This window comes from Acinonyx jubatus, chromosome D2, assembly GCF_027475565.1.
Source record: "Acinonyx jubatus isolate Ajub_Pintada_27869175 chromosome D2, VMU_Ajub_asm_v1.0, whole genome shotgun sequence".
Taxonomy (NCBI): Eukaryota; Metazoa; Chordata; class Mammalia; order Carnivora; family Felidae; genus Acinonyx; species Acinonyx jubatus.
The window spans coordinates 30,085,005-30,108,098 of record NC_069393.1 but is presented as its reverse complement, the minus strand read 5'-3'; the positions used below and the strand labels follow the sequence as shown (position 1 = coordinate 30,108,098).

General features: G+C 38.5%; 1 protein-coding gene across 1 annotated transcript in view; it reads left to right on the top strand.

Annotated features, from left to right (window-relative positions):
• Positions 1-23,094, top strand: part of PPA1 (inorganic pyrophosphatase 1) — a 29,721-nt gene that overhangs the window by 1,937 nt on the left and 4,690 nt on the right. The window contains exons 2-8 of the mRNA XM_027062177.2: positions 1,261-1,319; positions 12,777-12,830; positions 13,701-13,820; positions 16,437-16,523; positions 17,407-17,533; positions 19,413-19,540; positions 19,812-19,897. Of these exons, the coding sequence (XP_026917978.1) occupies positions 1,261-1,319; positions 12,777-12,830; positions 13,701-13,820; positions 16,437-16,523; positions 17,407-17,533; positions 19,413-19,540; positions 19,812-19,897 (661 nt within the window). The remainder of the gene's footprint in view (positions 1-1,260; positions 1,320-12,776; positions 12,831-13,700; positions 13,821-16,436; positions 16,524-17,406; positions 17,534-19,412; positions 19,541-19,811; positions 19,898-23,094) is intronic.

Here is a 23,094-nt window from a genome sequence, read left to right as displayed (position 1 = left end):
CCAGGCGCCCCAAGGGTTTTTAATCATAGATTTCTTAGCACCCTTCCTTAATAGGAGAAGATTTTTTACCTCTATAGTGTTATATTTGTCAGTCTCTTTAAAACTGATGGTGGATTGGACTGTGAAGTCACAGGTGACTCTGAAGGGATCGTACGTAATGGGACTCATGAAATGGAGATATATACTGTCCTTTTTCATTTTCTGCAAAATGAATTACAGAAAGTCATTAGTTCTTTTGTTAATTGCATTTCCAGATGCATTAAGTCCACATTTTAAAAAATACTTAAATTTTTGGTCACTGCTCAGTTTTTTGTATTCCACCTCAGTTTTCAAATGTGAAGGGATATAGGTTCACCCTTAGGTTTCCTAAAGAATAGTAAGGAAGTTTTTTTTTTTAATGTTTATTTATTTTTTTGAGAGAGAGAGACAGAGCGTGAACAGGGGAGAGGCAGAGAGAGAGGGAGACACAGAATCCAAAGCAAGCTCCAGGCTCTGAGCTGTCAGCACAGAGCCCGATGTGGGGCCCATACTCACAAACTGTGAGATCATGACCTGAGCCGAAGTTGTATCTTAACTAACTGAGCCACCCAGGTACCCCTGTAAGACAGTTTTGAAATTACTTTTTGGATATGGTAGTTAAGTCTCTAGAATATAGAAATTACCTGTGAAAGGGTTATTGGAACTTGATTATCCTTAAGAAATATAATCTGTCTCTGCCTTCCTGGAACATTGCCTAAAACAACATGGTTTTATAACTCAACAAATTGGTCCCTTTCCTTCCCCGCAAGCCCAACTGTTTCATTAGCTATGTAAGCTGTTAAGTGATGTAAGATCAGTCCAAAACATTTTGATAGCCTTTTGTATGCCAGGCACTGCTAGAGTCTGGGGATACAAAAGTATGTAAGACAGCCCCTGCCCTTGTTATAGAGGTTAGTATCTGTTAGACTCCTAAGGAGAGCAGAGGATTAAAATTTAACCCAATCTTGGAGGGATCCGGAAGGTAAAGTATACAACCAGCTTTTCTCGTGTGGGAATAAAAAATGTCTACTTCACTATTCTGGTGAATGGTGTTGATAATGGGAAAGGCCATGCAAGTTTGGGGACGGGGTGTGTATGGGAAATCGCAGTATCTTTTTCTCAATCCTATGGTAAGCCTAGAATGACTCTAAAAAATTTAAGTGTTTTTTAAAATGTGTACTTAATGCATCTGGAAATGCAATTAGCAAAAGAACTAATGACTTTTTGTAATTCATTTTGCAGAAAATGAAAAAGGACAGTATATATCTCCATTTCATGATGTTCCAATTTATGCGGATAAGGTAAGATGTCCTGACCATTTAAACATAGTCTCTTTACTCAGATCAGTTAATTCCACATATGGATTTTCTTATACGTCTTCATAAGTGCTTAAAATGCCTCATTGTGCTGCAAATTCAAGGTACATTGACTAAGAAGTCAGTCTTAAATCCAGATTATTTGGCTAAAGAAGCAATTATAATTTGGGGAAGGAGTAGAGGAACAGATAACAAATGTTTCAAAGCTGTCCTTGGGACTAAATCTTAGTACCTCATAAGTGGTTTTATTTTATTTTATATTTTATTTTATATTTTAATTTTATTTTATTCATTTATTTTTAATTTTTATTTTTTCTCATAAGTGGTTTTAAAATTAACCAGGTAGGGGCGCTTAGGTGGCTCAGTTGGTTAAGTGACATTGGCTTACGTCATGATTTCATGTTTTATGAGTTCAGCTCCATATCAGGCTCTTTGCTGTCAGTGCAGAGCCTGCTTTGGATCCTCTGTCTCCTCTCTCTCTCTGTCTCTCTCTCTCTCTACCCCTCCACTGCTGTCTCTCGCTTTCTCAAAAAATAAATGAACATTTAAAAATAAAATAAAATAAAATACACCAGGTAGCCAGCACAAAATTTGGGTTGTGGGATATCTATTAAACAGCAAAAATAAACTATTTTATTTACAAAAATTAAACTATATTATTCAGTGATATAATTTCCTATAGGAAAATTCAGTACTTTCAGTGGACTGTTAGAGTTAAGATGCAAATAGTGTTGGGGCGCCTGGGTGGCTCAGTCGGTTGAGTGACTGACTTTGGCTCAGGTCACGATGTCACAGCTCGTGAGTTCGAGCCCCATGTCAGGCTCTGTGCTGACAGCTCCGAGCCTGGAGCCTGCTTCGGATTCTGTGTCTCCCTCTCTCTCTGCCCCTGACCCACTCGCATTCTGTCTTTGTCTCTCTCAAAAATAAATAAACATTAAAAAACTATATAATAAAAAAAAAGTACAGTGTTAATAAAGGTTAAGTCTACAGACTTCTAAAAAGAGGTGTCTGTTAGTATGCACACCAGTGAGCTGAAGAAATCTAGCACAAATTGATAGGCTAACCACAAATGGGTAAGAATTTTACTTTGCTAGGAGAAACTGTCTACAACGATATATTCCAAAGTCTTTGTGGTCCTTTGGAAGTAAGAATTGCTAGTGACCCTTTCTGATTTTTATTTTCAGTTTTGTCTTTTTATATTTTCTAATCTTTTTACAATGAGCACGGGTTATTTTTACAAATTGAAATAGTTATTGTTATTTTTTTTATTCAGTGCTTGTGTTAGCCTCCTTCCCAGTAGGAGAAGTTTGTACTACTGACACAAGGACGGATGCCTGCTGCTTTTTTAAACCTTTAAAAATTCTTTTTGTCCAACCGGGAAGCATGATTCACGATGAACACAAATTTTTTTGAGTTCTAAACACTGCACATAGATTGTTGATTTTCCTTGGCTAAATGCCAATACATAATACATGCGAGCATCGCATTCCAGTGCAAGTCTAGAATACCATTATAGGTGAAATCTTCTCCTTGTATATGCTGAGTCCTACTGTTTCTCTGTACTTGACTATCAGAGAGACATAGGCAAATTCACCGAACTTGTACCAGGAAATTTCCTCCAGTTCCAGACTGACAACTTGAGCGTCGGCAGAAAATCCCAACTCAAGGTGTTGCTTCCTAGGAGCTTCCTTATGCTGGTCTCCAACAGGAGATAGTAGAGCAAATAGCCTAAGGCCAATTATGTGCCACGCTGACAGGAGGGACCTCTAATTGGCATGTGTTCTCCTGTGGGATTCTCAAAGTTGTATTTATTCAGAAACTCTAATTTGTTATGTCTGATTTCCTGGGAGTTGGCATGAGCTGCAGGATCCTTCCTTCCTCTTGAATTGGCATCATTTGGTTGACTTGATTATCCGTTTGGTGTGTAATTAGTATGCATATCAAAGTACTTTCCAGTCATGTCTCACACCATTTTGAGTAGTTAAGAGGTATAAAATGATGACTGAAAGTTTATTGAGAGTAACTTGACATGTAGATGTGCTAAGGAAGAAAATATTTTCTTGACTTAGAGCTATTTTTTGTGTGCGTGTGTTTATAAGTGTCTTAGTCCATTTGGGCTGCTGTAACAAAATACCATAGACTGGTAGCTTATCAACAGCATGCATTTTTTACTCACAGTTCAGGGAGCCTGGAGGTCTGAGATCAGGGTGCCAGCATGGTTGGGTGAGGGCCCTCTTTTGGTCATGGACTTCTAGCAATGTACTTTTGTGGCAGAAAGGGCTAAGGATCTCTCTGGAGCCTCTTTTATAAGGCACTAATCCCACTCATGAGGGTTCCACCCCCGTGTCTTAAACACTTGCCAAAGGTCCCACCCAGTGTACAATCACTATTGAGGGTTAGGATTTCAACAAATGAATTTTGGGGGGACACAAACATGCAGACCATAGCTATAAGTAACTGACACAATATTCTATATTATATAAACTATAATATTCTAGCCAAGGATCAGAATGTTCATAATAGTTGTGGTGCCCAGTTTTATTACTGCTTCAAGTTACCCCAAAATAGGAAACTGAGACTACATTTTGGTGCTATGTAAAACATCTTCACTCAGTTTATTCTGCAACTCCTTGGAGTCTTGTATGGGACTGATTTGGGCTATAATCTGGGATTACTCAAATGAAAACTCTGCCTTTGCACCGCCCTGAGCTGGCTCAGAAACACAATCTCTTACAACAACTCTGGATTTCACTAGTGGTCCAGACGTCAGTGAACTTCAGCATTTCAGATTCCTGTCTGAGAAGCAGGAAAGAGTTCTTTTGTTTTGTTCTGTTTTTAAGGAAGTTTAGTATATACAAAATACCAAAAGGGTGTGGTACACAGAAATTATTTTGGATTATAGCCTAAATAAAAGATCTGATTAACTCCATTGGTTACAGAAGAGTGTGCTTTTTTTTTTTTTTTTTTTTTTTAGTTCCAATGGTATTAAGTTTATGTAAATACATTTTTAGTGTGTGGTTGTGGACTTTATCTCTAATATGGTCAGTCATTCAAAGGGAGATAATGAGGGAATGTATCTTTCACACAACTCTTACCACTCTACTGAGGAAGAATGCCCAAAGGCTTATATTCAGCTCTATGTCAGGACCTCTCAATGTGGACAGCCACTAGGTAATCAAGCCAGCCAGTTCTGGGAATCCATGTGACTCAAACACCCTGCCTGGATTATTTCCAAATCCATTCGGTGGAAGAAGGCAAAGGCAAGGACTCACTGGATTTTGTCCTTTGCTCTGGGTCTATTTTGGGGTCAAATATAAAAATACCTGTGGCTCAGGGTGTCTTCTGACATAAAACTTTTTAGATAAGAGAAATTTTTAAAATCCAGAACATAGCATAAACGGTGTGAAATAGTGGGTGGATTAACTTTTATCTAAATCTTCAAGTGCTCAAATATCATGACTTGATATTTAGATTTAGAAGTTTGGTATTGTTTTTGTTCTGTATCTTAAACGTTGATGTTAAATATTTGTTCTAACAATATAGGCTTCTGTTTGTTTTCCAGGTGACTGTTGGGAGAATATGTAAATATGGAACTATTTTTTTTTTTTCTCCTCTTCTAAAAGTTCAGCTTATAATCAAATAGGTTGATGCCTCAGAAATTTAACAATATTTTCTGCAGTCGTGTATCATTTTTTTCCAAGATTTATTTATTTATTTATTAAAAAAAAATTTTTTTTTTAACGTTTATTTATTTTTGAGACAGAGAGAGACAGAGCAGGAATGGGGGAGGGTCAGAGAGAGGGAGACACAGAATCCGAAACAGGCTCCAGGCGCCGAGCTGTCAGCACAGAGCCTGACGCGGGGCTCGAACTCATGGACCGTGAGATCGTGACCTGAGCCGAAGTCGGCCGCTCAACCGACTGAAGCACCCAGGCGCCCCTCCAAGATTTTATTTTTAAGCAATTCCTACACCCAACGTGAGACTCAAACTCAGAACCCCAAGATCAAGGGTCACATGCTCCACCAACTGAGCCAGCCAAGCGCCCCCTGCACTCATGTTATCATTCTTTTTGAAGATACTATTTCGCTGTACCTGAGCCCTTTAGAAGAGATCTACTCAAGCAGATGCCTGTTTGATTACTTCCTTCCTTCCGGGGTTTGCTTTGTTTCAAATTTTCGATTTCTTTTCATAAACAGTTCCTTAAATGGAAGTTTTTAAAATGTCACTGAATTAATTAAACACTGTTTTCTTCCCTAGCTTTGTACGTATATAGAATGGGTTTTCTGGATTTTTGTTTTGTTTATCTTTGGTTTCATGTTTTCTAAACCAAAGTTAGAACCGGGAACAGATGGGAACTGATGGCCGTTAAGCTTAATCAGCATGTCATAACTAAAAATAAACTCCTACTTTTTCCCTCTCCAGTGAGCATTCAGGTGACTAAATTTTGATAACAGATATTCTAACCATAATCTCTGTGGTCTGTCAACTTCGTTGAAAAGGTAAAGTTGGGATGATTAAATATGCATATAACATATGACAATGCCTGGCTTTATAGGAAAGTCTCAGTAAACAGTAACCAACCAAATAGGATGATGATGTTGAGCACAATGACTGATTGTTTCTTTAGCCCTTCAGAGCTCTATTTTATAGGGTAAAAAAAAAAATCACTGAATTAAGAGTAAGGAATCTTTACTTTAGTCTTGGTTTTACCACTAACTGGCCTAATGATATTGAGCAAATTCCTTCATCTCTGAGCCATGTTCATCTTGGTGGGTGTTTTAGATTACATTCTATGTTGACGTCCCATGATTCTGTGTATAGAGCTTATTGATGAACGCTCATTACAGATCATTATTTTAAAAAGGCCCAAAATTATTGTTGATATTTATTGAATGATTCCTGTAACCTTAGGCACTATGCTAAAGCCCTTCTGTGGATTATATCATTTGGCCATCATGTCATTCTCTAAGCTAGGTTCTTTCATTAGCCCCATTGTCCAGGATCAGCCACTAGAGCTTATAAGCAGTAGTGTCATGCTTGAAACCCGGCATTTTGGCTCAGAACTTGTGGTTTTAACCACTGTGTTCCACTTCCTTGAGTGATTATGGATATGTAGGAGAGGTGGATTTTACTTTGTACTTCTTATATGTTCCAAATTTTCTACAGTAGATATCTCTTTAATAATGCAGACAAAAAGGCTTGCTTAATTTTTTTTTTTTTTTTGCTTAGCGTTCAAAGGAAATGAGTAAGAGCTTTTTTTTCTTTGGAAAGGCTCAGAAGTCTTCTAGTCCAGGCATTCTTGGTGGCCCCGAGGCCCTCAAATGTCCACGGACGGGTTTCTGAGGTTCTGTGAACTCTGTGATACTGCGATTTGGTGTAAATGTGCATTTTTCCTGGGAAAGGTTCTATGTTCAAAATTCTTCGTCATCACGGGGGTGCCTGGGTGGCTCAGTCGGTTAAGCATCTGACTTCAACTCAGGTCATGATCTCACAGCTTGTGAGTCTAAGCTCCACATCAGGCTCTGTCCTGACAGCTCAGAGCCTACAGCCTGCTTGGGATTCTGTGTCTCCCTCTCTCTCTACCCCTCCCCTGCTCATTCTCCTTCTCTCTCTCTCTCTCTCTCTCTCTCTCTCTCTCTCGTTCTTTCAAAAATAAACATTAACAATTTTTTTTAAAAAAAAGAGTAGAACTTAAATATTGCCACACACACAAAGTAAATATGTGAGGTGATGAAGAGGTTAATTTCCTTGATGAGGGGGATCATTTCACAATGTACACATATACCAAAACCTCACATTGTACATCCTGAATACATGATTATTTGTCAATCATACCTCAATTAAGCTGAAGAAATTAAGTTTTTTAAAAAGAAAAAGTAAATGGGTTCCTGAATTATTTCATTGACAAGTGATAAAAGTGAGATCATGACCTGAGCCACAGTCGGACACTTAACTGACTGAGCCACCCAGGCCCCCCTAAGATCTACTCTTTAAGCAAATTTCATTGAATCATTTTTAGTGTTTTTGAGGAACCGCCATGCTGTTTTCCATAATGGCTGCACTAATTTACGTTCCCACCAACAGTGCACAAGGAGGAATCCATTTGCATTTAATAGTTTAGAGTATATCCTGTAATAAAAAAACTGACACTGAAGCCCAAACCTAAAACTAAGGATTAAGAGCCATTGTCACTTGGTGAGCACTTAATAAGGTATAATAACCTCAGACAGGATTAAATCTAGTACACCTTTTCAAAAGTACCTGTTTGCAGGTGGAACATTTCCTTATTAATTATGTGAGTTTTTCTGATAGGGATTTTATACTACAAAACTGTTCTAGAAGTTAAAAAAAAAAAAGCTGCCCTTGTTTTTTATTAGCTTCTTGCTTGTTGAGTAATCTCGAGATGAATTTAGAAGAAAGTCCTCTCTACCACCACCGTTTTTCTGCAAATTTTATTGCAAAACAGAAAATTAAGGACGATGGAATCAGAGAGTGATTTTGTATTTCTTCCCAAGTCTGGCATTTACTTGGTTCCTGAAGTTATCTGGAGAGATACATGGTGGCTCAACTTGAAAATGTTGATTTAAAAGCCACTTATGTAAGTTTGCAATATAGCATGTCATGTTCACTAGGCTTTGGGTCCAGTGTTGGAAACTGATCATAAGTCTTAAGGTGTTCATAGGTCTCCCAATAAAGACGCATTTAACTTTACTACTAAGATTCAGTGATGGGATATAATTAAATGCTCCCTATGTACACATACTTAACTACACTAGTTATAATAGCCTACCAAATAGCCATGGCCTGTTCATTAGTTAGCAACTTTTAGACTACTAATTTGATCCATAAGAAAACTAACCGGTTTGGAAATGAAACCCCTGATCACCATACTATTGAAATATTCCTGTTTAATCAGTGAAAGTAAAAGACTAATCAAGATATAGGTTACATGTCTCCTACCCCTAAAATATTTTTACTTACACTCTTTTTGATTTAATGGAATGATATCATTAGTTTAGGCTTAAGTTTCCAATCTCCTTAGAATTTGAATACCTTTAACATTGACATTCTTATGAAATGATTATAAAGGGAAGAGTGTTAGGTCTCTGCCTTCCGGAAGTCAGAGCTAAAGCTATAGTTTGCCTTTCTTCTGCCTCCTACAGGCTTATCCAAATCATCCCACTAGGGATACTAACCCCTTCCTTCCTCTGAAACTATAAATAGGGAGCTGAGAGCTTGATGCCAGAGCGGGGATTGAGAATCAAAGCAGACTAGAAGTGGAGAACAGATTCTCCTCTCAATCCAGGATTGAGCTAAGTAATAGTTGAAACCAGTTAGGATTAGAGAAAGAAGGCATGAATTTGTAACTGGGTAGTACTAAATACCCTAAAGTCTTGTCTCAGTATTTTAAGTGCATAAATGTTGGAAATACGAGAATGCATGATTTTTTCCAATTGTTAATTGTAAAATCCACATAACGTAAGACTGACTGTTCTAACCATCGTTAAGTGTACACTTCAGGGGTATTGATACATTCACATTGTTGTGCAACCCTTGCCACGCTTCATCTCCAGAACTCGCTTCATCTTTTTTTTTTTTAATTTTTTTTTTTTTAACGTTTATTTACTTTTGAGACAGAGAGAGACAGAGCATGAATGGGGGAGGGTCAGAGAGAGAGAGGGAGACACAGAATCTGAAACAGGCTCCAGGCTCTGAGCTGTCAGCACAGAGCCCGACGCGGCGCTCGAACTCACGAACCGTGAGATCATGACCTGAGCCGAAGTCGGACGCTTAACCGACTGAGCCACCCAGGCGCCCCAGAACTCGCTTCATCTTTCAAAACTGAAACTTCATGTCCATTAAACGTGAACTCCCCGTTCCCCCCTCCCAACCCCCTTGCGGCTACCCTTCTACTTTCTGTTTCTGTATGAATTTGACTTCTTTAGATAACCTCATGTAAGTGGAATCACACGGTATTTGTCCTTTTGTGACTGGCTTATTTCACTTATCATGGCCTCAAGTTGTGTCCACACATGTTACAGCATGTGTCAGAATTTCCTTCCTTTTTTGGGGGGTTGCTTCTATGGTTTAGATATTGTGAATAATGCTGCTATGAACATGGGTATACAAATACCTCTTCAAGACCTTGCTTTCAGTTCTTTGGGTATATATCCAGAAGTGGAATTGCTGGGTCATATGGTAACTCTATATTTGGTGGAACCGCGGTTTTCCACAGTGGCTATACCATTTTATGTTCCTACCAGCAGTGCACAGGAGTTCCAATTAGAATGCATAATTTAACAGTAAAAGTGCTAACAGCAGTGGAATTGGTTGGATTTCTTATATTGCCCTGAAAACGTTAAGGATCACTGTTCACCTGAACAACTCCCTGAATTGTAGCAGCCTCTAGGAGAAACGAGCTACTCCTCAGTAGTAGTTCCTGTTAAAGAATGAACCCCCTCCTTTTTATATCAACATACTTAATACCTTCTGTTGTGATAACTGATGGGGTACGTAATGACTAAAAGCTCCTATAAGTTCATTGCTTTAAAAAAAGGCACAGTACTCACTAGGGCATCTACATACACTTAAAAGTATGCTAAGCATTCATTTTACAGGTAAGTTCCCTCCCCCAGGTTTATGAACCCCACCCTCCCCACCCACACACACCCCCCACACCCCACCCCAGCCCCACTGTAGCCTGAGGCCTCCATGCAGAGGCCTGGATTTGGAAATCTAACTTTGAGGGAGTTCAAAGAGCTTTTATGGGGCACCTGAGTGGCTCAGTTGGTTAAGTGTCCGACTTCAGCTCAGGTCATGATCTCGAGGTCTGTGAGTTTGAGCCCTGCGTCAGGCTCTGTGCTGCCAGCTCAGAGCCTGGAGCCTCCTTCGGGTTCTGTGTCTCCCTCTCTCTCTGCCCCTGCCCAGCTTATTTTCTGTCTCTCTCTCAAAAATAAATATTAAAAAATAGCTTTTATTCTGTTCACTGCTAGTCTTCAGTGCCTAGGAAAGTAACACCCAACAGTGGCACTCAGTAATTAATTAATTAATTATTGAGAGAACATGAATGATTTGGCTCTGAGGCTTTTTGCAGGATACTCCCTGCTGTTTTTTGGCCTAGCTAATTCCTTAAAAGCACCAAACTGGGGCACCTGGGTGGCTCAGTCAGTTGAGCTTCCAACTTCAGCTCAGGTCATGATCTCACAGTTCATGGGTTCGAGGCCCATGTCAGGCTCTGTACTGACAGCTCAGAGCTTGGAACCTGCTTCAAATTCTGTGTCTCCCTCTCTCTCTGCCCCTTCCCTGTTCATACTCTGTCTCTCTCTGTCTCAAAAATAAACATTAAACAAAAAAAAAATTAAAGAATAAAAAAATAAAAAGCACCAAACCTTCAGGCTTTTGGAATTCCTCTGTGCAGTGGAGTTGTCTTAACCATTTTCAGAAAGATGTTTTCTTTCCTTTAATGTTCTTTCTTTGCTTGCTTTCCATTATAGTTACGTAGTTTGTAATACTAGGTAGTGGTTTTTGAGGATCTATATGCATTTATCACTTATTCCATTAAAATGTTCAACATAGTTACCAAATTTCAAATTTGTACATTTTGGCCCTATTTGCTACCTTTTTCTTGAGGTAATTTATTCATTTGGTAATGCTTTTTTTTTTTTTTTTTTAATTTACTGATCTCTTTGTTTTCACTTCTCAGTTACTCTTTCATGTGGTAACAGCTCCATCTTGTGAACAGTTAGGGTATTGCTGCTGAAAACTTAGAGTCCAGACTTGCTCGTAGACCCATAGATCTTTCGTTTTAATACCTGAGGTGTGGTACGAGATAGATGCAGTTCTTGAAAAGAAATCACATTTCTTTGATTAAATCTTGAAATTGAATCAAAGATTGGGTCTTCCCATGAACAATGTGTTACTTTTTCTAAACCACACAATTATCACTTAACATGGATAGAGCACTTACTCAGTCCTGGATTTTAAGATCTCTGTTTTTTGTGGGTTTTATGTTATATCAAGTAGGTGTTCAGAGGCTTGAAGCAGAAACTCATGAAATCTTCTTGTCTCCCTCAATTTGACCAAGAACTTAAATAAAGGGCAGAAGTTTGAGACTGTAAGCTCTAGCTTTTCTGCTTGGTTAAAACTAATAGCACAGTAATCATTGGCTCAAAACCTTTGACTTATCCTTTTGTAGCTTATTAGTCTCTGTTTTTTGTTTTTTGTTTTTGTTTTTTTTTTGGTGCAAAGTAGCAGAAAAATAATTCTAAAAAGTGTGTAACTAAGTGACTTACATTTAAAAAAAAATGGTTTTTTTTGAGAGAGAGTGAGCATGGGTTGGGGAGAGGGGCAGAGGGAGAGAGAGAGAATCTTAAACAGGCTCCATACTCAGTGCAGAGCCCGACATGGGGCTCGAACCCATGACCCTGGATTATGACCTGAGTCAAAATCAAGAGTTGGACGGTCAACCGACTGAGCCACCCAGGTACCCCATACAGTGACTTTCATTTCAAATCCGCTTTAAAAAATACACCTTTTATAAAAGAATAATTGCAAATTTGGCCTCATGTATACCTTTTGCAAGGCTATAAACTGAAAACCTGACCATTTAAAGTTTTATTTATTGGGGCGCCTGGGTGGCTCAGTCGGTTAAGCGTCCGACTTCGGCTCAGGTCATGATCTCACAGTTTGTGGGTTTGAGCCCGGCATCAGGTTCTGTGCTGACAGCTCAGAGCCTGGAGCCTGTTTCAGATTCTGTGTCTTCCTCTCTATCTGCCCCTCCTCTGTCAAACTAACGTATGACAACGTAAGTAAACTGACTTAGGGTTTGTCTTCCAAACTGCCACTGAAAGAGGAGTTCTGAAAACATCTTGAGCAATTGCAGTGTCACTGGAGGAAGCGAATGGGCTTTGGAGATGATCTCTTTGAAGATGGTCTTCCTCGGAGATAGAAGTTCTGTTATGTTTAAAAATTATTTCCTTTCTTTATAGTAACATTCTTCCCACCCCCCCCCCGACATTTTATTATGAAAAATTTATTATGTTTACTTAAACACACAAAAATTTGAAAGAATTACAGATTGGACAAGAATACACCCACCACCTTAATTCTACAGTTACTTTGCATATTTGGTCTGATTTTTTTTTTTAAGTTTATGTATTTATTTTGAGAGAAAGCGCCTTCAATATCACGAACCATGAGATCATGACCTGAGCCCAAATCATCCAAAATCAAGAGTCTGAAATCAAGAGTCGGATGTTTAACTGACTAGGCCCCTGAGATGCCCCGGGTCTGATTTTTTGGCTGACTTGTGTTGAAAGCCTATTGACTTCAAAGATCCAATACAACGAACAGTTTAACTTTGGCCGAACCAGTGAAACGCTCACTGGGGTGAGAGAACAAATTAGCTCCTGTGACCATTTCACCTTCTATGTGTTTTTCAGGACGTGTTCCACATGGTAGTTGAAGTACCGCGCTGGTCGAATGCAAAAATGGAGGTATGTTTCTCCTTACACTGATGATCAGACTTAGGATATTAATTTTGATCTAAGCACACTGATTTGCATTTGCTTGAGTGTTCAACCGCTGAAGCCTAAGGTTTTCTTCTTGCTGGTCACAATCTCTTCTCCGGTTAGGTTGCATCGCCCACTGCCTGCCAGTCTTCCCCCTGGGCTCTGAAGCGGCAGACTGTCCTCCCCACACCTTTGCTTCTGGCTTCTGAAAGCCTAGAATTACCTGTTTCTCCTGTGTTATCCCCTTTAAGTCCATCAATGACTCCTCCAGACTCCTCCATGGAGTCACCGGGCTTTCTTTAGTTACCCCAGCCACCTGTGATTGTATTGGAATTTCTGTTGCGTTAATTTCTTTCTGATGACTCCTAATAGATTTGGCTTTTTGTTGTGGATATTTGTTACGTTTCTTCTATCACCTAAGTAAGCTTTTTGACAGTAGCCATATTTTGCATGTAATATACACTCAAATATTTGAATAATTTAAAATGTTTTAAGGAAAGCCTAAGTTGGATAATATTTACTTTGCCCTTTTAATATAAATCTTAAAACATTTCTCAAATGTTAGGATTTTATTCCAGGTAATTTTAGTTTTTGCTTTCTTGAATAAGTAAATTTTGGGGTTTTTTTTTTAGGGTTTTTTCCCCTTCTTGATAGTTCCTGTGTACCTCAAATAAGTTTTCCAATTTAAGGCTGATTATGGAAAAACTTTTATATCAAATCATAAAAATGTTAGAGGCAAAATACTTCATTAAAGTGGAATTACAGGATATGCATTCCATAATTCATTTCCTCAAATCGTTATTTGAATAGTATTTTATATCCAAATATACAATAATTTGAAATTTTTTATTTCAGATAGCTACAAAGGACCCTTTAAACCCAATTAAACAAGATGTGAAAAAAGGAAAACTCCGTTACGTTGCAAATCTGTTCCCTTATAAAGGATATATCTGGAATTACGGTGCTATCCCTCAGGTATGTATCTGTGCAGTGGCTAAAAATGTACTTTTTAGCTTACAAAAAATTAACCTATAGCTGTTAGTGGAAAAGATTTAAACACCTGCAGAAAGTTTATGCCATAGTAGATTTTACCAACATAAGAGTAATTATTATTTTTAGTTTTTAAAAATTTTTTAAATGTTTTTATTTATTTTTGAGACAGAGAGAGACAGAGCATGAGCAGGGGAGGGGCAGAGAGAAAGGGAGACACAGAATCCAAAGCAGGCCCCAGGCTCAGAGCTGTCAGCACAGAGCCCGACGTGGGGCTCGAACTCACGGAGTGTGAGATCATGACCTGAGCTGAAGTCGGACGCCCAACCGACTGAGCCACCCAGGCGCCCCAAGAGTAATTATTTTAATACTTCCTTGAATAAACTTATTTTCAAAATAAACTGAAGATAAATGTTTTATGATATTTAAATTCACATTTGAAAATTCTTTTCTGAAATATTTATCTTTCTATATGGACTGGTTGTAAACCATATGCCTTGTTTCTTTACGGAATGAGTGGCAAAGAGGGACCGTGTAGGCTAGTGGTTGAAAGCATGGATTTTTGGCACCACATCCCAAGTCTGCCACTTGCTGGCTCACCTGACTTGCCTCTCTTTCCTCCTCCCTGAGGCCAATCTCTCTGAGATTATGAGCACTTAGCTCATATGGCTATTGTGAGGAGCCTGGCACAGGTAAGCTTTCATGTTGAGAGTCCTGATTTCTTCTTAATGCCAGTCTTTTTGTGGTAAAGTAATAATGGGGTTCTGTTTTCCTAAACAGACAACACCTTTGAGGAGGGAGGATGTCTGTATTGTATACCAATTTATCCCAGCACAATGCCAGTGTGTATAGTAGGCTCTTATTTAATATTTAAAGGAAGAATCACTAGAATCATGTCTAGTATGAGTAAATGATGGATATTTAATTCCAGTTTGGCTAGGCTAATGCCTGTGGTACTTAGGATTTTTACATGAAATACTCAATTTACTTTTTCCTGTTGATAAATGGTTTGTTTTTATTAACCATTAAGTCTATTAAGTCGAGTCTACTGTGAAACAATCTGTAAGTTACCAAAACATAGATCAAACTCAGCTGGTAATCACAAAGTCATTTGTCTGCCTTAATTATAGCACTTCACCTTGTATTCCAGTTCATTTAGTAGTTAGCCTCAAAATATTGTCCCTCTGGGAAAACACTGCTGAAATACTTATTCTTCTGGAGGTTGGATTTGGCTTTGTTGGATCTGGTCTTTGTTTACCCCCCTTCACTTTTATCTTTTTGCCTTTATTCCAGCTGAATAGCCAAGAAATATGTTCTAGATTGAGGGAGAAAATAACTAGAACAATAAGTACATTTTAAACATCCAAGCAAGCACAAGCCATCTGTAAGATCTCTGCAGACATTCAGGAAATAAAGCTAGCAATTGAAAGCTCCAGAAGATCCTGATTAAGCTTTTCAGTCTTGGCTCCTGGTCGGTGATGACACTTACCATCAGAACATCTCATTTCCCTTTTAGCATTACTGTCTACCTACCTCTGTTGTGGAAATTTATTTTAAAGAAAATCTAGTTCATAGAAGATAGTGAGCACAAAAAGTTCATCAAAGCACTTTCCTTTATTGTATTTTTTAAGTAAATATTTGGGTCTCTATTTGTGTTGCATGTTGTCTCAACTATCAGGTGGTTGGGTTTTGTTTGTTTTAAATAGGATTATTGTTGAGGCACCTGGCTGGCTCAGTTAGTAGAGCATGCGACTGTTGATCTCGGGGTTGTAAGTTCAAGCCCCACATTCAGTGTAGAGATCACTAAAAATAAAATAAATAAATAAACTTTTAAAAAAAGTATCATCTGTTTTAAAGCTTGAATTTAGGGGTGCCTGGGTGGCTCAGTCGGTTAAGTGTCTGACTCTTGAGGTTTGTGAGTTCGAGCCCTGCATCAGGCTCTGCACTGACAATCTAGAGGCTGACTTGGGATTCTCCCCCTCTCTTTGTCCCTCCCCCACTTGCTCTCTATATCTCTCTCAAAATAAATTTAAAAAACACTTAAACTTAAAAAAACAAAAAACAAAAATAAGAAATCTTAAATTCAGTTTAGCGTATTTAGCATAGAATATTTAGTTGAGTGTATATAGCATATTTAGCATAATAGGGTCCTAGCATTTAATTAAAATTACTGTGTGTAGTGAAGATTCTTAGATGTAAATCAAAAATTTCTTAAAAATGAGAAAAAAAATAGCTGAAGATTCATATTTTTGTAGAAAAACTCATGGGCTGTTATCTTTTTTTTTTTTAATTTTTTTTTTAATGTTTATTTATTTCTGAGACAGAGCATGAGTAGGGGAGGGGAAGAAAGAGAGGGAGACACAGAATCAGAAGCAGGCTCCAGGCTCTGAGCCGTCAGCACAGAGCCCGACGCAGGGCTCGAACTCACAGACCGCGAGATCATGACCCGGGCTGAAGTCGGACGCTTAACCGATTGAACCACCCAGGCGCCCCTGGGCTGTTATCTTTTAATGCAAACACGATCCACTTTGTCAGTAGCTTGTATAGAAATGATATACTCTCAGACTTAATTTTTAATTAATTAATTAATTTAATTTTTAGACTTGGGAAGACCCAGGACACAATGACAAACACACTGGCTGTTGTGGTGACAATGACCCAATCGATGTGTGTGAAATTGGAAGCAAGGTACTGGAATCTGAAATGTTTTTCTGTAGTGTCAAGATGATAGTAATGAAGTATACAAAGTTCATACTTTAAAAAATATTGTGAATAAAATATATGCATATTAGTGAAATAGTGATGTCTCTTTGAGAAGTTAAAACTTCTAGTTCTGCTAAGCATTTGTATACTATAATGTGTGCATTTAAACTTAGTCTAAAAAAATGTATGTATACACGCACGCAGAAGAAGCAGTTGTGTTCTGCATTGCTTTGGCAGGCAGATGACTAGTCAACGGGTAGAATACCAGGAGGCAGATTTCATCTCGATACAAGGCAAACCTTGCCGACTTGCTCGGAACGGTCAGTGAACCGACCCATGTCAACCAACCTCAGGAGCTGGAGATCTATGGTCAGAATTTCTTCATCAAGTAGGGCAACTCTAACATCAAGACTGTAGTTATCATTTCCTTACGATACCGCTCAGGCTGAGGGAAATAGTTAACAACCGAAAAGAAAGTTGGCATTCAGTTTTTTAACTCATTAAGTTAAATCATATTGTTTGACTTGCCTAATTCAGTTGTTTGAATAAAATAAAAATTAAAGAAAGCACATTTAAATATGTGTTTGGAACATATTATTTTTTGGCCCAATCAATGACACCTCAAAAAATATGAATTATCCTCAACTACATTACTGATTTTCTTAGGGCCTCCAAGGGTACTTATTTTCAGTTTTGATAAGACAGGGATCTGCTTGTTTAGCTTTTTAAAAATTGCCTAAAGAAACCATTTTATGGTAAGTTTGCAGAAACTTGGCATCTTCCTTGTTTCCTGTTATCTACCAAGTACAACTTTTCTTCCAAAGTTTCATTCTGTGGTATTGTCCTGACTGTGGTTATTGACTCTTAGGTATGTGCAAGAGGTGAAATAATTAGTGTGAAAGTTCTGGGCATACTGGCTATGATCGATGAAGGGGAAACCGACTGGAAAGTCATTGCCATTAATGTGGATGATCCTGATGCAGCCAATTACAATGGTAAGGAAATCTGAAGATCTAAAGTCTTTACATCTAAATCTTACTCCCCACCAAATTTAACCTATAGAGACAGAATTACCTTCAGTAAGCACTAAGGAATAAGCCCACGCCTTCAAACTGTTAAAGAATGGAGAAGCAAAACATTTGACAAAGCACTGTTATTCCGCACAGTGAACTTCTTAGTAGTTAACTTAGTAATTGAGTAAATTTTCTCCTTCATTCCAGGAAAGGAAAAATCTGGTAGTTTGTGTTTACTCTTTTCTCTTTTCCTTCATACTAGCATTCTCTTGCTTTATTTATTTATTAAAAAAATTTTTTGAGTGTGATATGATCTGCATGCTATAAAATTCATCATTTTAAAGTGTGCAATTCTACGATTTTTAATATATTCACTCTGTTGTTCAACTGTCTCCATTGTCTAATTCCAGAACGTGTTCCCTACTCTAACAGTAAGTTCTGTATCCATTAGCAGCCACTCCCTGTTCCCATTTCCCCCAGTCCCTGGCAATCACTAATGTATTGTTTGTCTTAATGGACTGGCCTGTTCTGAACATTTCACACAAATGGGATTGTATGTTAATGTGTCTGTCTAGCTTCTTTGACGTAGCATAATGTTTTCAGGGCTCATCTGCAGTGTAACATGTATCAGTACTTCATTACCCGCCCCCCTTTTTTTTTTGGTGGTAAAATTCACTTAACACAAAATTACCATTTTAACAATTTTAAAGTGTAGAATTTGGTGGCATTTAATACATTCACAAAGTCACACGACATCACCACAGTCTAGTTCCAGGACATTTCATCACTCCAGATGAAAACTCTATGTCTAAGCAGTCACTCCCTATCCCCTGCTCTTCCCAGGCCCTGGCAATCCCTAATCTGCTGTCACCATAGATTTCCCGATTCTGGGAATCCTAAAACATGTATGTGGCCTTTTGCCCTGCAGTAGAGGCTATTGGAGTACTGAAAACTTTCTCTGGGCGGTTGGCCCCATGCTGCAAATAGTATGCAGCTTTCCCTCCAAGTCAGCCTAAGATAGTGTCTGTCTGTCATCTGTTATAATCTGAAGAGTTTATTGGCATTGCTAGATGGAGAGAATTCTTGACTAGCCACACCTCTGGGAGAGATACACACAGAGCCATGGAAGAGGACTACTTACCACTAAAGCAGTCAGTTCAGACACACTGATCCTCTTGGTCGTTGTGGAACCCCGATAGCCAGATCGCCCTGCTATTTTGTGGGAAGCCGTGAAAGTAAGCCTGGGGTTCCATGCTTGCTACAACACCAGGACTGCCGGGCTGGTTAGGAAAGCCAAACCCGAGAGGGAACAGCACAGAATTGGTGCTGTCTTTGGTAGGCTCTTGATGTGGCATCAGGAGGCAGTTCTGGTAGCTCTGGAGACCACTCCTGTGTCTCTGTATGCAGCTTTGCAGGATGAGGAACAAAAGTTGACTGGATTCTTTTTTGCCGACCTTTTCTTTTCTGGATCTGGTGTTCAGGATTCTCCAGTCCGGATCCAGCGTACCTTTCAAGGTCTGGTTCGCAGTCAGAGAGTTAATCAGCTCTGACAGTTTTCCTCACTGTGGTATAATAAAAACACATTTGGTCTTTTGTTTCCAGTTCCTGGCAGAAAACTCTCCAATAGAAATTACTATTGTATTGGTTGTTTTCTTAGTACTTAACATCAGAGCTATTCTAAGACACTAGATGATTTCCTTTTAATGTCTGTGTGTTCCCTTTTCAGCAAGGTGGTTCACGCTAACGTTATCTTGAACTTTTTTGATAATCCATTCTATCGCTCTCTCAAAGTACGTACTTGATATTTGTATTGCATGAACAATTACATATTCATCTTGCAATCTGCTTGTCCTCTTCTTAGATATTAACGATGTCAAGCGGCTGAAACCTGGGTACCTGGAAGCTACTGTGGACTGGTTTAGAAGGTACAAGGTTCCTGATGGAAAACCGGAGAACCAGTTTGCTTTCAATGCAGAATTTAAAGATAAGGTAGTGTGTCATATAGAAGTGTAGCTTTCGGCCCGTTTGTATCGAGACCAACTTAACTATATCGTTACCATTTAAAGACTGTATGGCCATAAAACAAATGTTTAAAGATATAGGTAAGACAGCCTTGATATCGAGTCATTTAAATGTTCTCTTCCATTTCTGACACAAGGAAACGAATTTAGAAAAGACAGAGTTCTCAGGCTTTGGCAAAATGTTGATAATAAGGAAAAGACACTTATCTGTCTTTGTAATGCGTATCTTCAAATTACAGGATTTTGCAACTGATATCATTAAAAGCACTCATGACCACTGGAGAGCATTAGTGACGAAGAAGATCGATGGAAAGGGGATCAGTTGGTAAGCAGGAACTCTTCTCTGTGTGTTTACCACAGAAGGCAGACCAGCTTGCTCCAAAGGTTTTAACGACCATAAACACACTGTATTATTACATTCCTTCGAAAAGGGATGGCTGGTTTTGTGAGTCAGTGCTAAAGTAAGTGGGAAGGTAGATATATAAGCAACTGAAAAGTACTCACGAGATACTCTCTGAACAAGTACAAACTAAAACTATAAAAGGGACCGTGGGATCAGAGCTTTGTGAGGGTAACTAGAAAGGCTTACAAGCAGAGTGCTCAGAATGTAGTGAGTGAAATAAGGTTGAGTGCAAGAGTTTTGCTCTGATCTAAATATGTAAGATGTGTTGCAGCTAAACCAGGATCTACCATGCACACAGAATTTACTACTGCTAATAATAGCTAATACTTATTGAGCAGTTAATATTTGCCAAACATGTAGCAGAGATGCAGGGAAATTAAACTTAACCAAAGTCATCCCTCAATAAGTGTTTCATGGTTAGGACTCACATCCAAGACTGTCTGGCCCCCAACCCATGTCCAGGATCAGATGCTTCCTCTTGGGTTTTTAGAGATTTACAAGAGAATGCCCACTATCACCACTTAACTAATGTCGTTCTTGAAATAGTAGTCAATGAAGTATATAAGAGAAATGATGTATTTTGATGCAGCAATGTTGGAAATGGAGGATCAAATTGTCATAGATGATATGATTTTGCACCTAGAAAACTCCGGGAAATAATTAAAAAAGGTGCCCTATTACAAAATGAGTGTGTATGTATATTGATAGCATTCTATACAAGTGATTACAGAAACTATAATGGAGGAAAAGGTCTCATATGGAATAGTATTTAAAAAAAAAAAAAAAAAAAACACCAGGACACCTGGTGTCCTAGTTGGTTAAGCCTCCAACTTTGACCCAGCTCACGATCTCACCGTTTGTGAGTGTAAGCCCCACATCAGGCCCTGTGCTGATAGCTCAGAGCCTGGAGCCTGCTTCAGATTCTGTCTCAGTCTCTCTCCACCCCTCCTCTGCTTGCACTCTGTCTCTCTGTCTCTGTCTCTCTCTCTCTCAAATATAAATAAACATTTTAAAAAAAGAAAAGAAACAGATTTGTATCTAAAATATACATGGTACTCAGGGGCACCTGGGTGGCTCGATTGGTTAAGTGTCTGACTCTTGATTTCAGCTCTGTTCATGATCTCACGGTTTGTGAGATTGAGCCCTGTGGTGGGCACTGGGATTCTCTCTCTGTCTCTCTGCCCCTCCCCTGCTTGTACACATGCGTTCTCTCTCAAAATAGATAAACTTAGAAAAACAAAACACCAAGGTATAAACAAGACAGTGCAAGACTCAGAAGAAGAGCAGTTTAAGACTATTGAGAAATATAAAATATGATAAAAAGAAAAGTAAACTATGTTCCTAAATGACATTCAATTTCATTAGGAAAAATTTGCATGTGAAAATAGCCAGGAAAATTCTGAAAAAAAAAAAAAAATGAGGGTAGTGTTGGAGGTGGGGGGAGGAGTGTTAATTATTTTCATAATGTTGAGTGATATTGTTTTACCCAAAGTTTGATATTGAAGAAGAAAGTCAGATTACTCAGTCCTGTTAGAGTTTGGTAGACCCAATGCCATATGGGAATTTAGTTTATAGTAAAGTATTACGGATGAATGGTGTTGGACCAACTGGCTGTTGAGGAAGAAAACAGGCTAGATCCCGACCTTCCTCCTTATTCTCCTTATGGCAGATGCACACTGGCAACCACCACCATGTTCTGGCTGTTTCGATTTGTGTTTAAAAGGTGCTGTGACCAGGTAGGTGCTTCATGAGCTCCCCAGGGAAGCAGCTCAGCATGTTTTCCTTATTTAATTAATGCACCCTTATTTAATTGGGTGCAGCCTGTCAGCCCTCGTCTTACATTAGTATTTAATTCCAGAAACATAAATTTTGATGCAAAAAAATTATAGAATAAGTATAGGTTAATCTATTAATTAGCTTATAGTAGAGAAGCCCTTTCTAAATAGAACACAGACTCAAAATCCATAAAAGAAAGGTTTACTTGTGATATTTTTATGTATCAGGAGACCATTTTTCCCAGTTTTTTTGTAAAAAAAACACAACAAGGGGCAAAATAATTTGTAAATAGCTTATTCGAGTTGATAAAAAGACAACTCAATAGATGGAGAGAAAAGATAGAAAAAGGAAGTTTACATATAAGAAGGTGTACAGACTCACTCATGATTTATAAAATGCAGTTCAGCAAGATGATATCCCCCATTAGATTTGCAAAAATTAAAAAAAATTAGATGATAGCCAGGGTTACCAAGAACATACATACATGGTTGTTGAGCGTATAAATGGGTACAGGCTTGGTGAAGGGGAATTTGACAATATCTAGTCCAGAAGTTAAAATTGCATGTATTTCTTTATACCACCACTGCTAGGAATATATCTGTAGTTCACCAAGATACATGTATAAGGATGTTCATTATAGTGCCCTTTATAATAGCAAAAAGGAAAAATGTAATGGTTAAGTACATCTATATGATAGGACAGTATATGGCACGTTAAAAGAATATCTTTATATGTTGATATGGAATGATATCCAAAGCATATTAAGGGAGAAAAGCAAAGTTCCTAGTAGTGTACTTAATATGATCCCATTTATGCAAGATAAACACTCCACACTCACAACAGCATCTATTTATATTTAAATTTGGGGGGGCACCTAGGTGGCTCGGTTGGTTAAGTGTCTGACTCTTGATTTCAGCTCAGGTCCTGATCTCACAATTCATGAGGCTGAGCTCCACATTGGGCTTTTTTTGCACTGAGCACAGAGCCTGCTTGGGATTCTTTCTCTCCCTCTCTCTCTGCCCCTTCCCCATGCATGTGCGTGCTCTCTTTCTCTCTTAAAATAAATTGAAATAATAATAGTAGTTAAGATTATATTGCATCTATAGTTTATGGTTTTTGTTTTTTTTAATTTTTTAAAATGTTTGTTTATTTTTGAGAGAGAGAGACAGAGCATGAGCGGGAGGGAGACACAGAATCTGAAGCAGGCTCCAGGCTCTGAACTGTCAGGATAGAGCCCATTGCGGGGCTCGAACCCACAAACCATGAGATCATGACCTGAGCTGGTCAGATGCTTAACCAACTGAGCCACCCAAGCGCCCCTGATTTTTGAAATATTTAACACT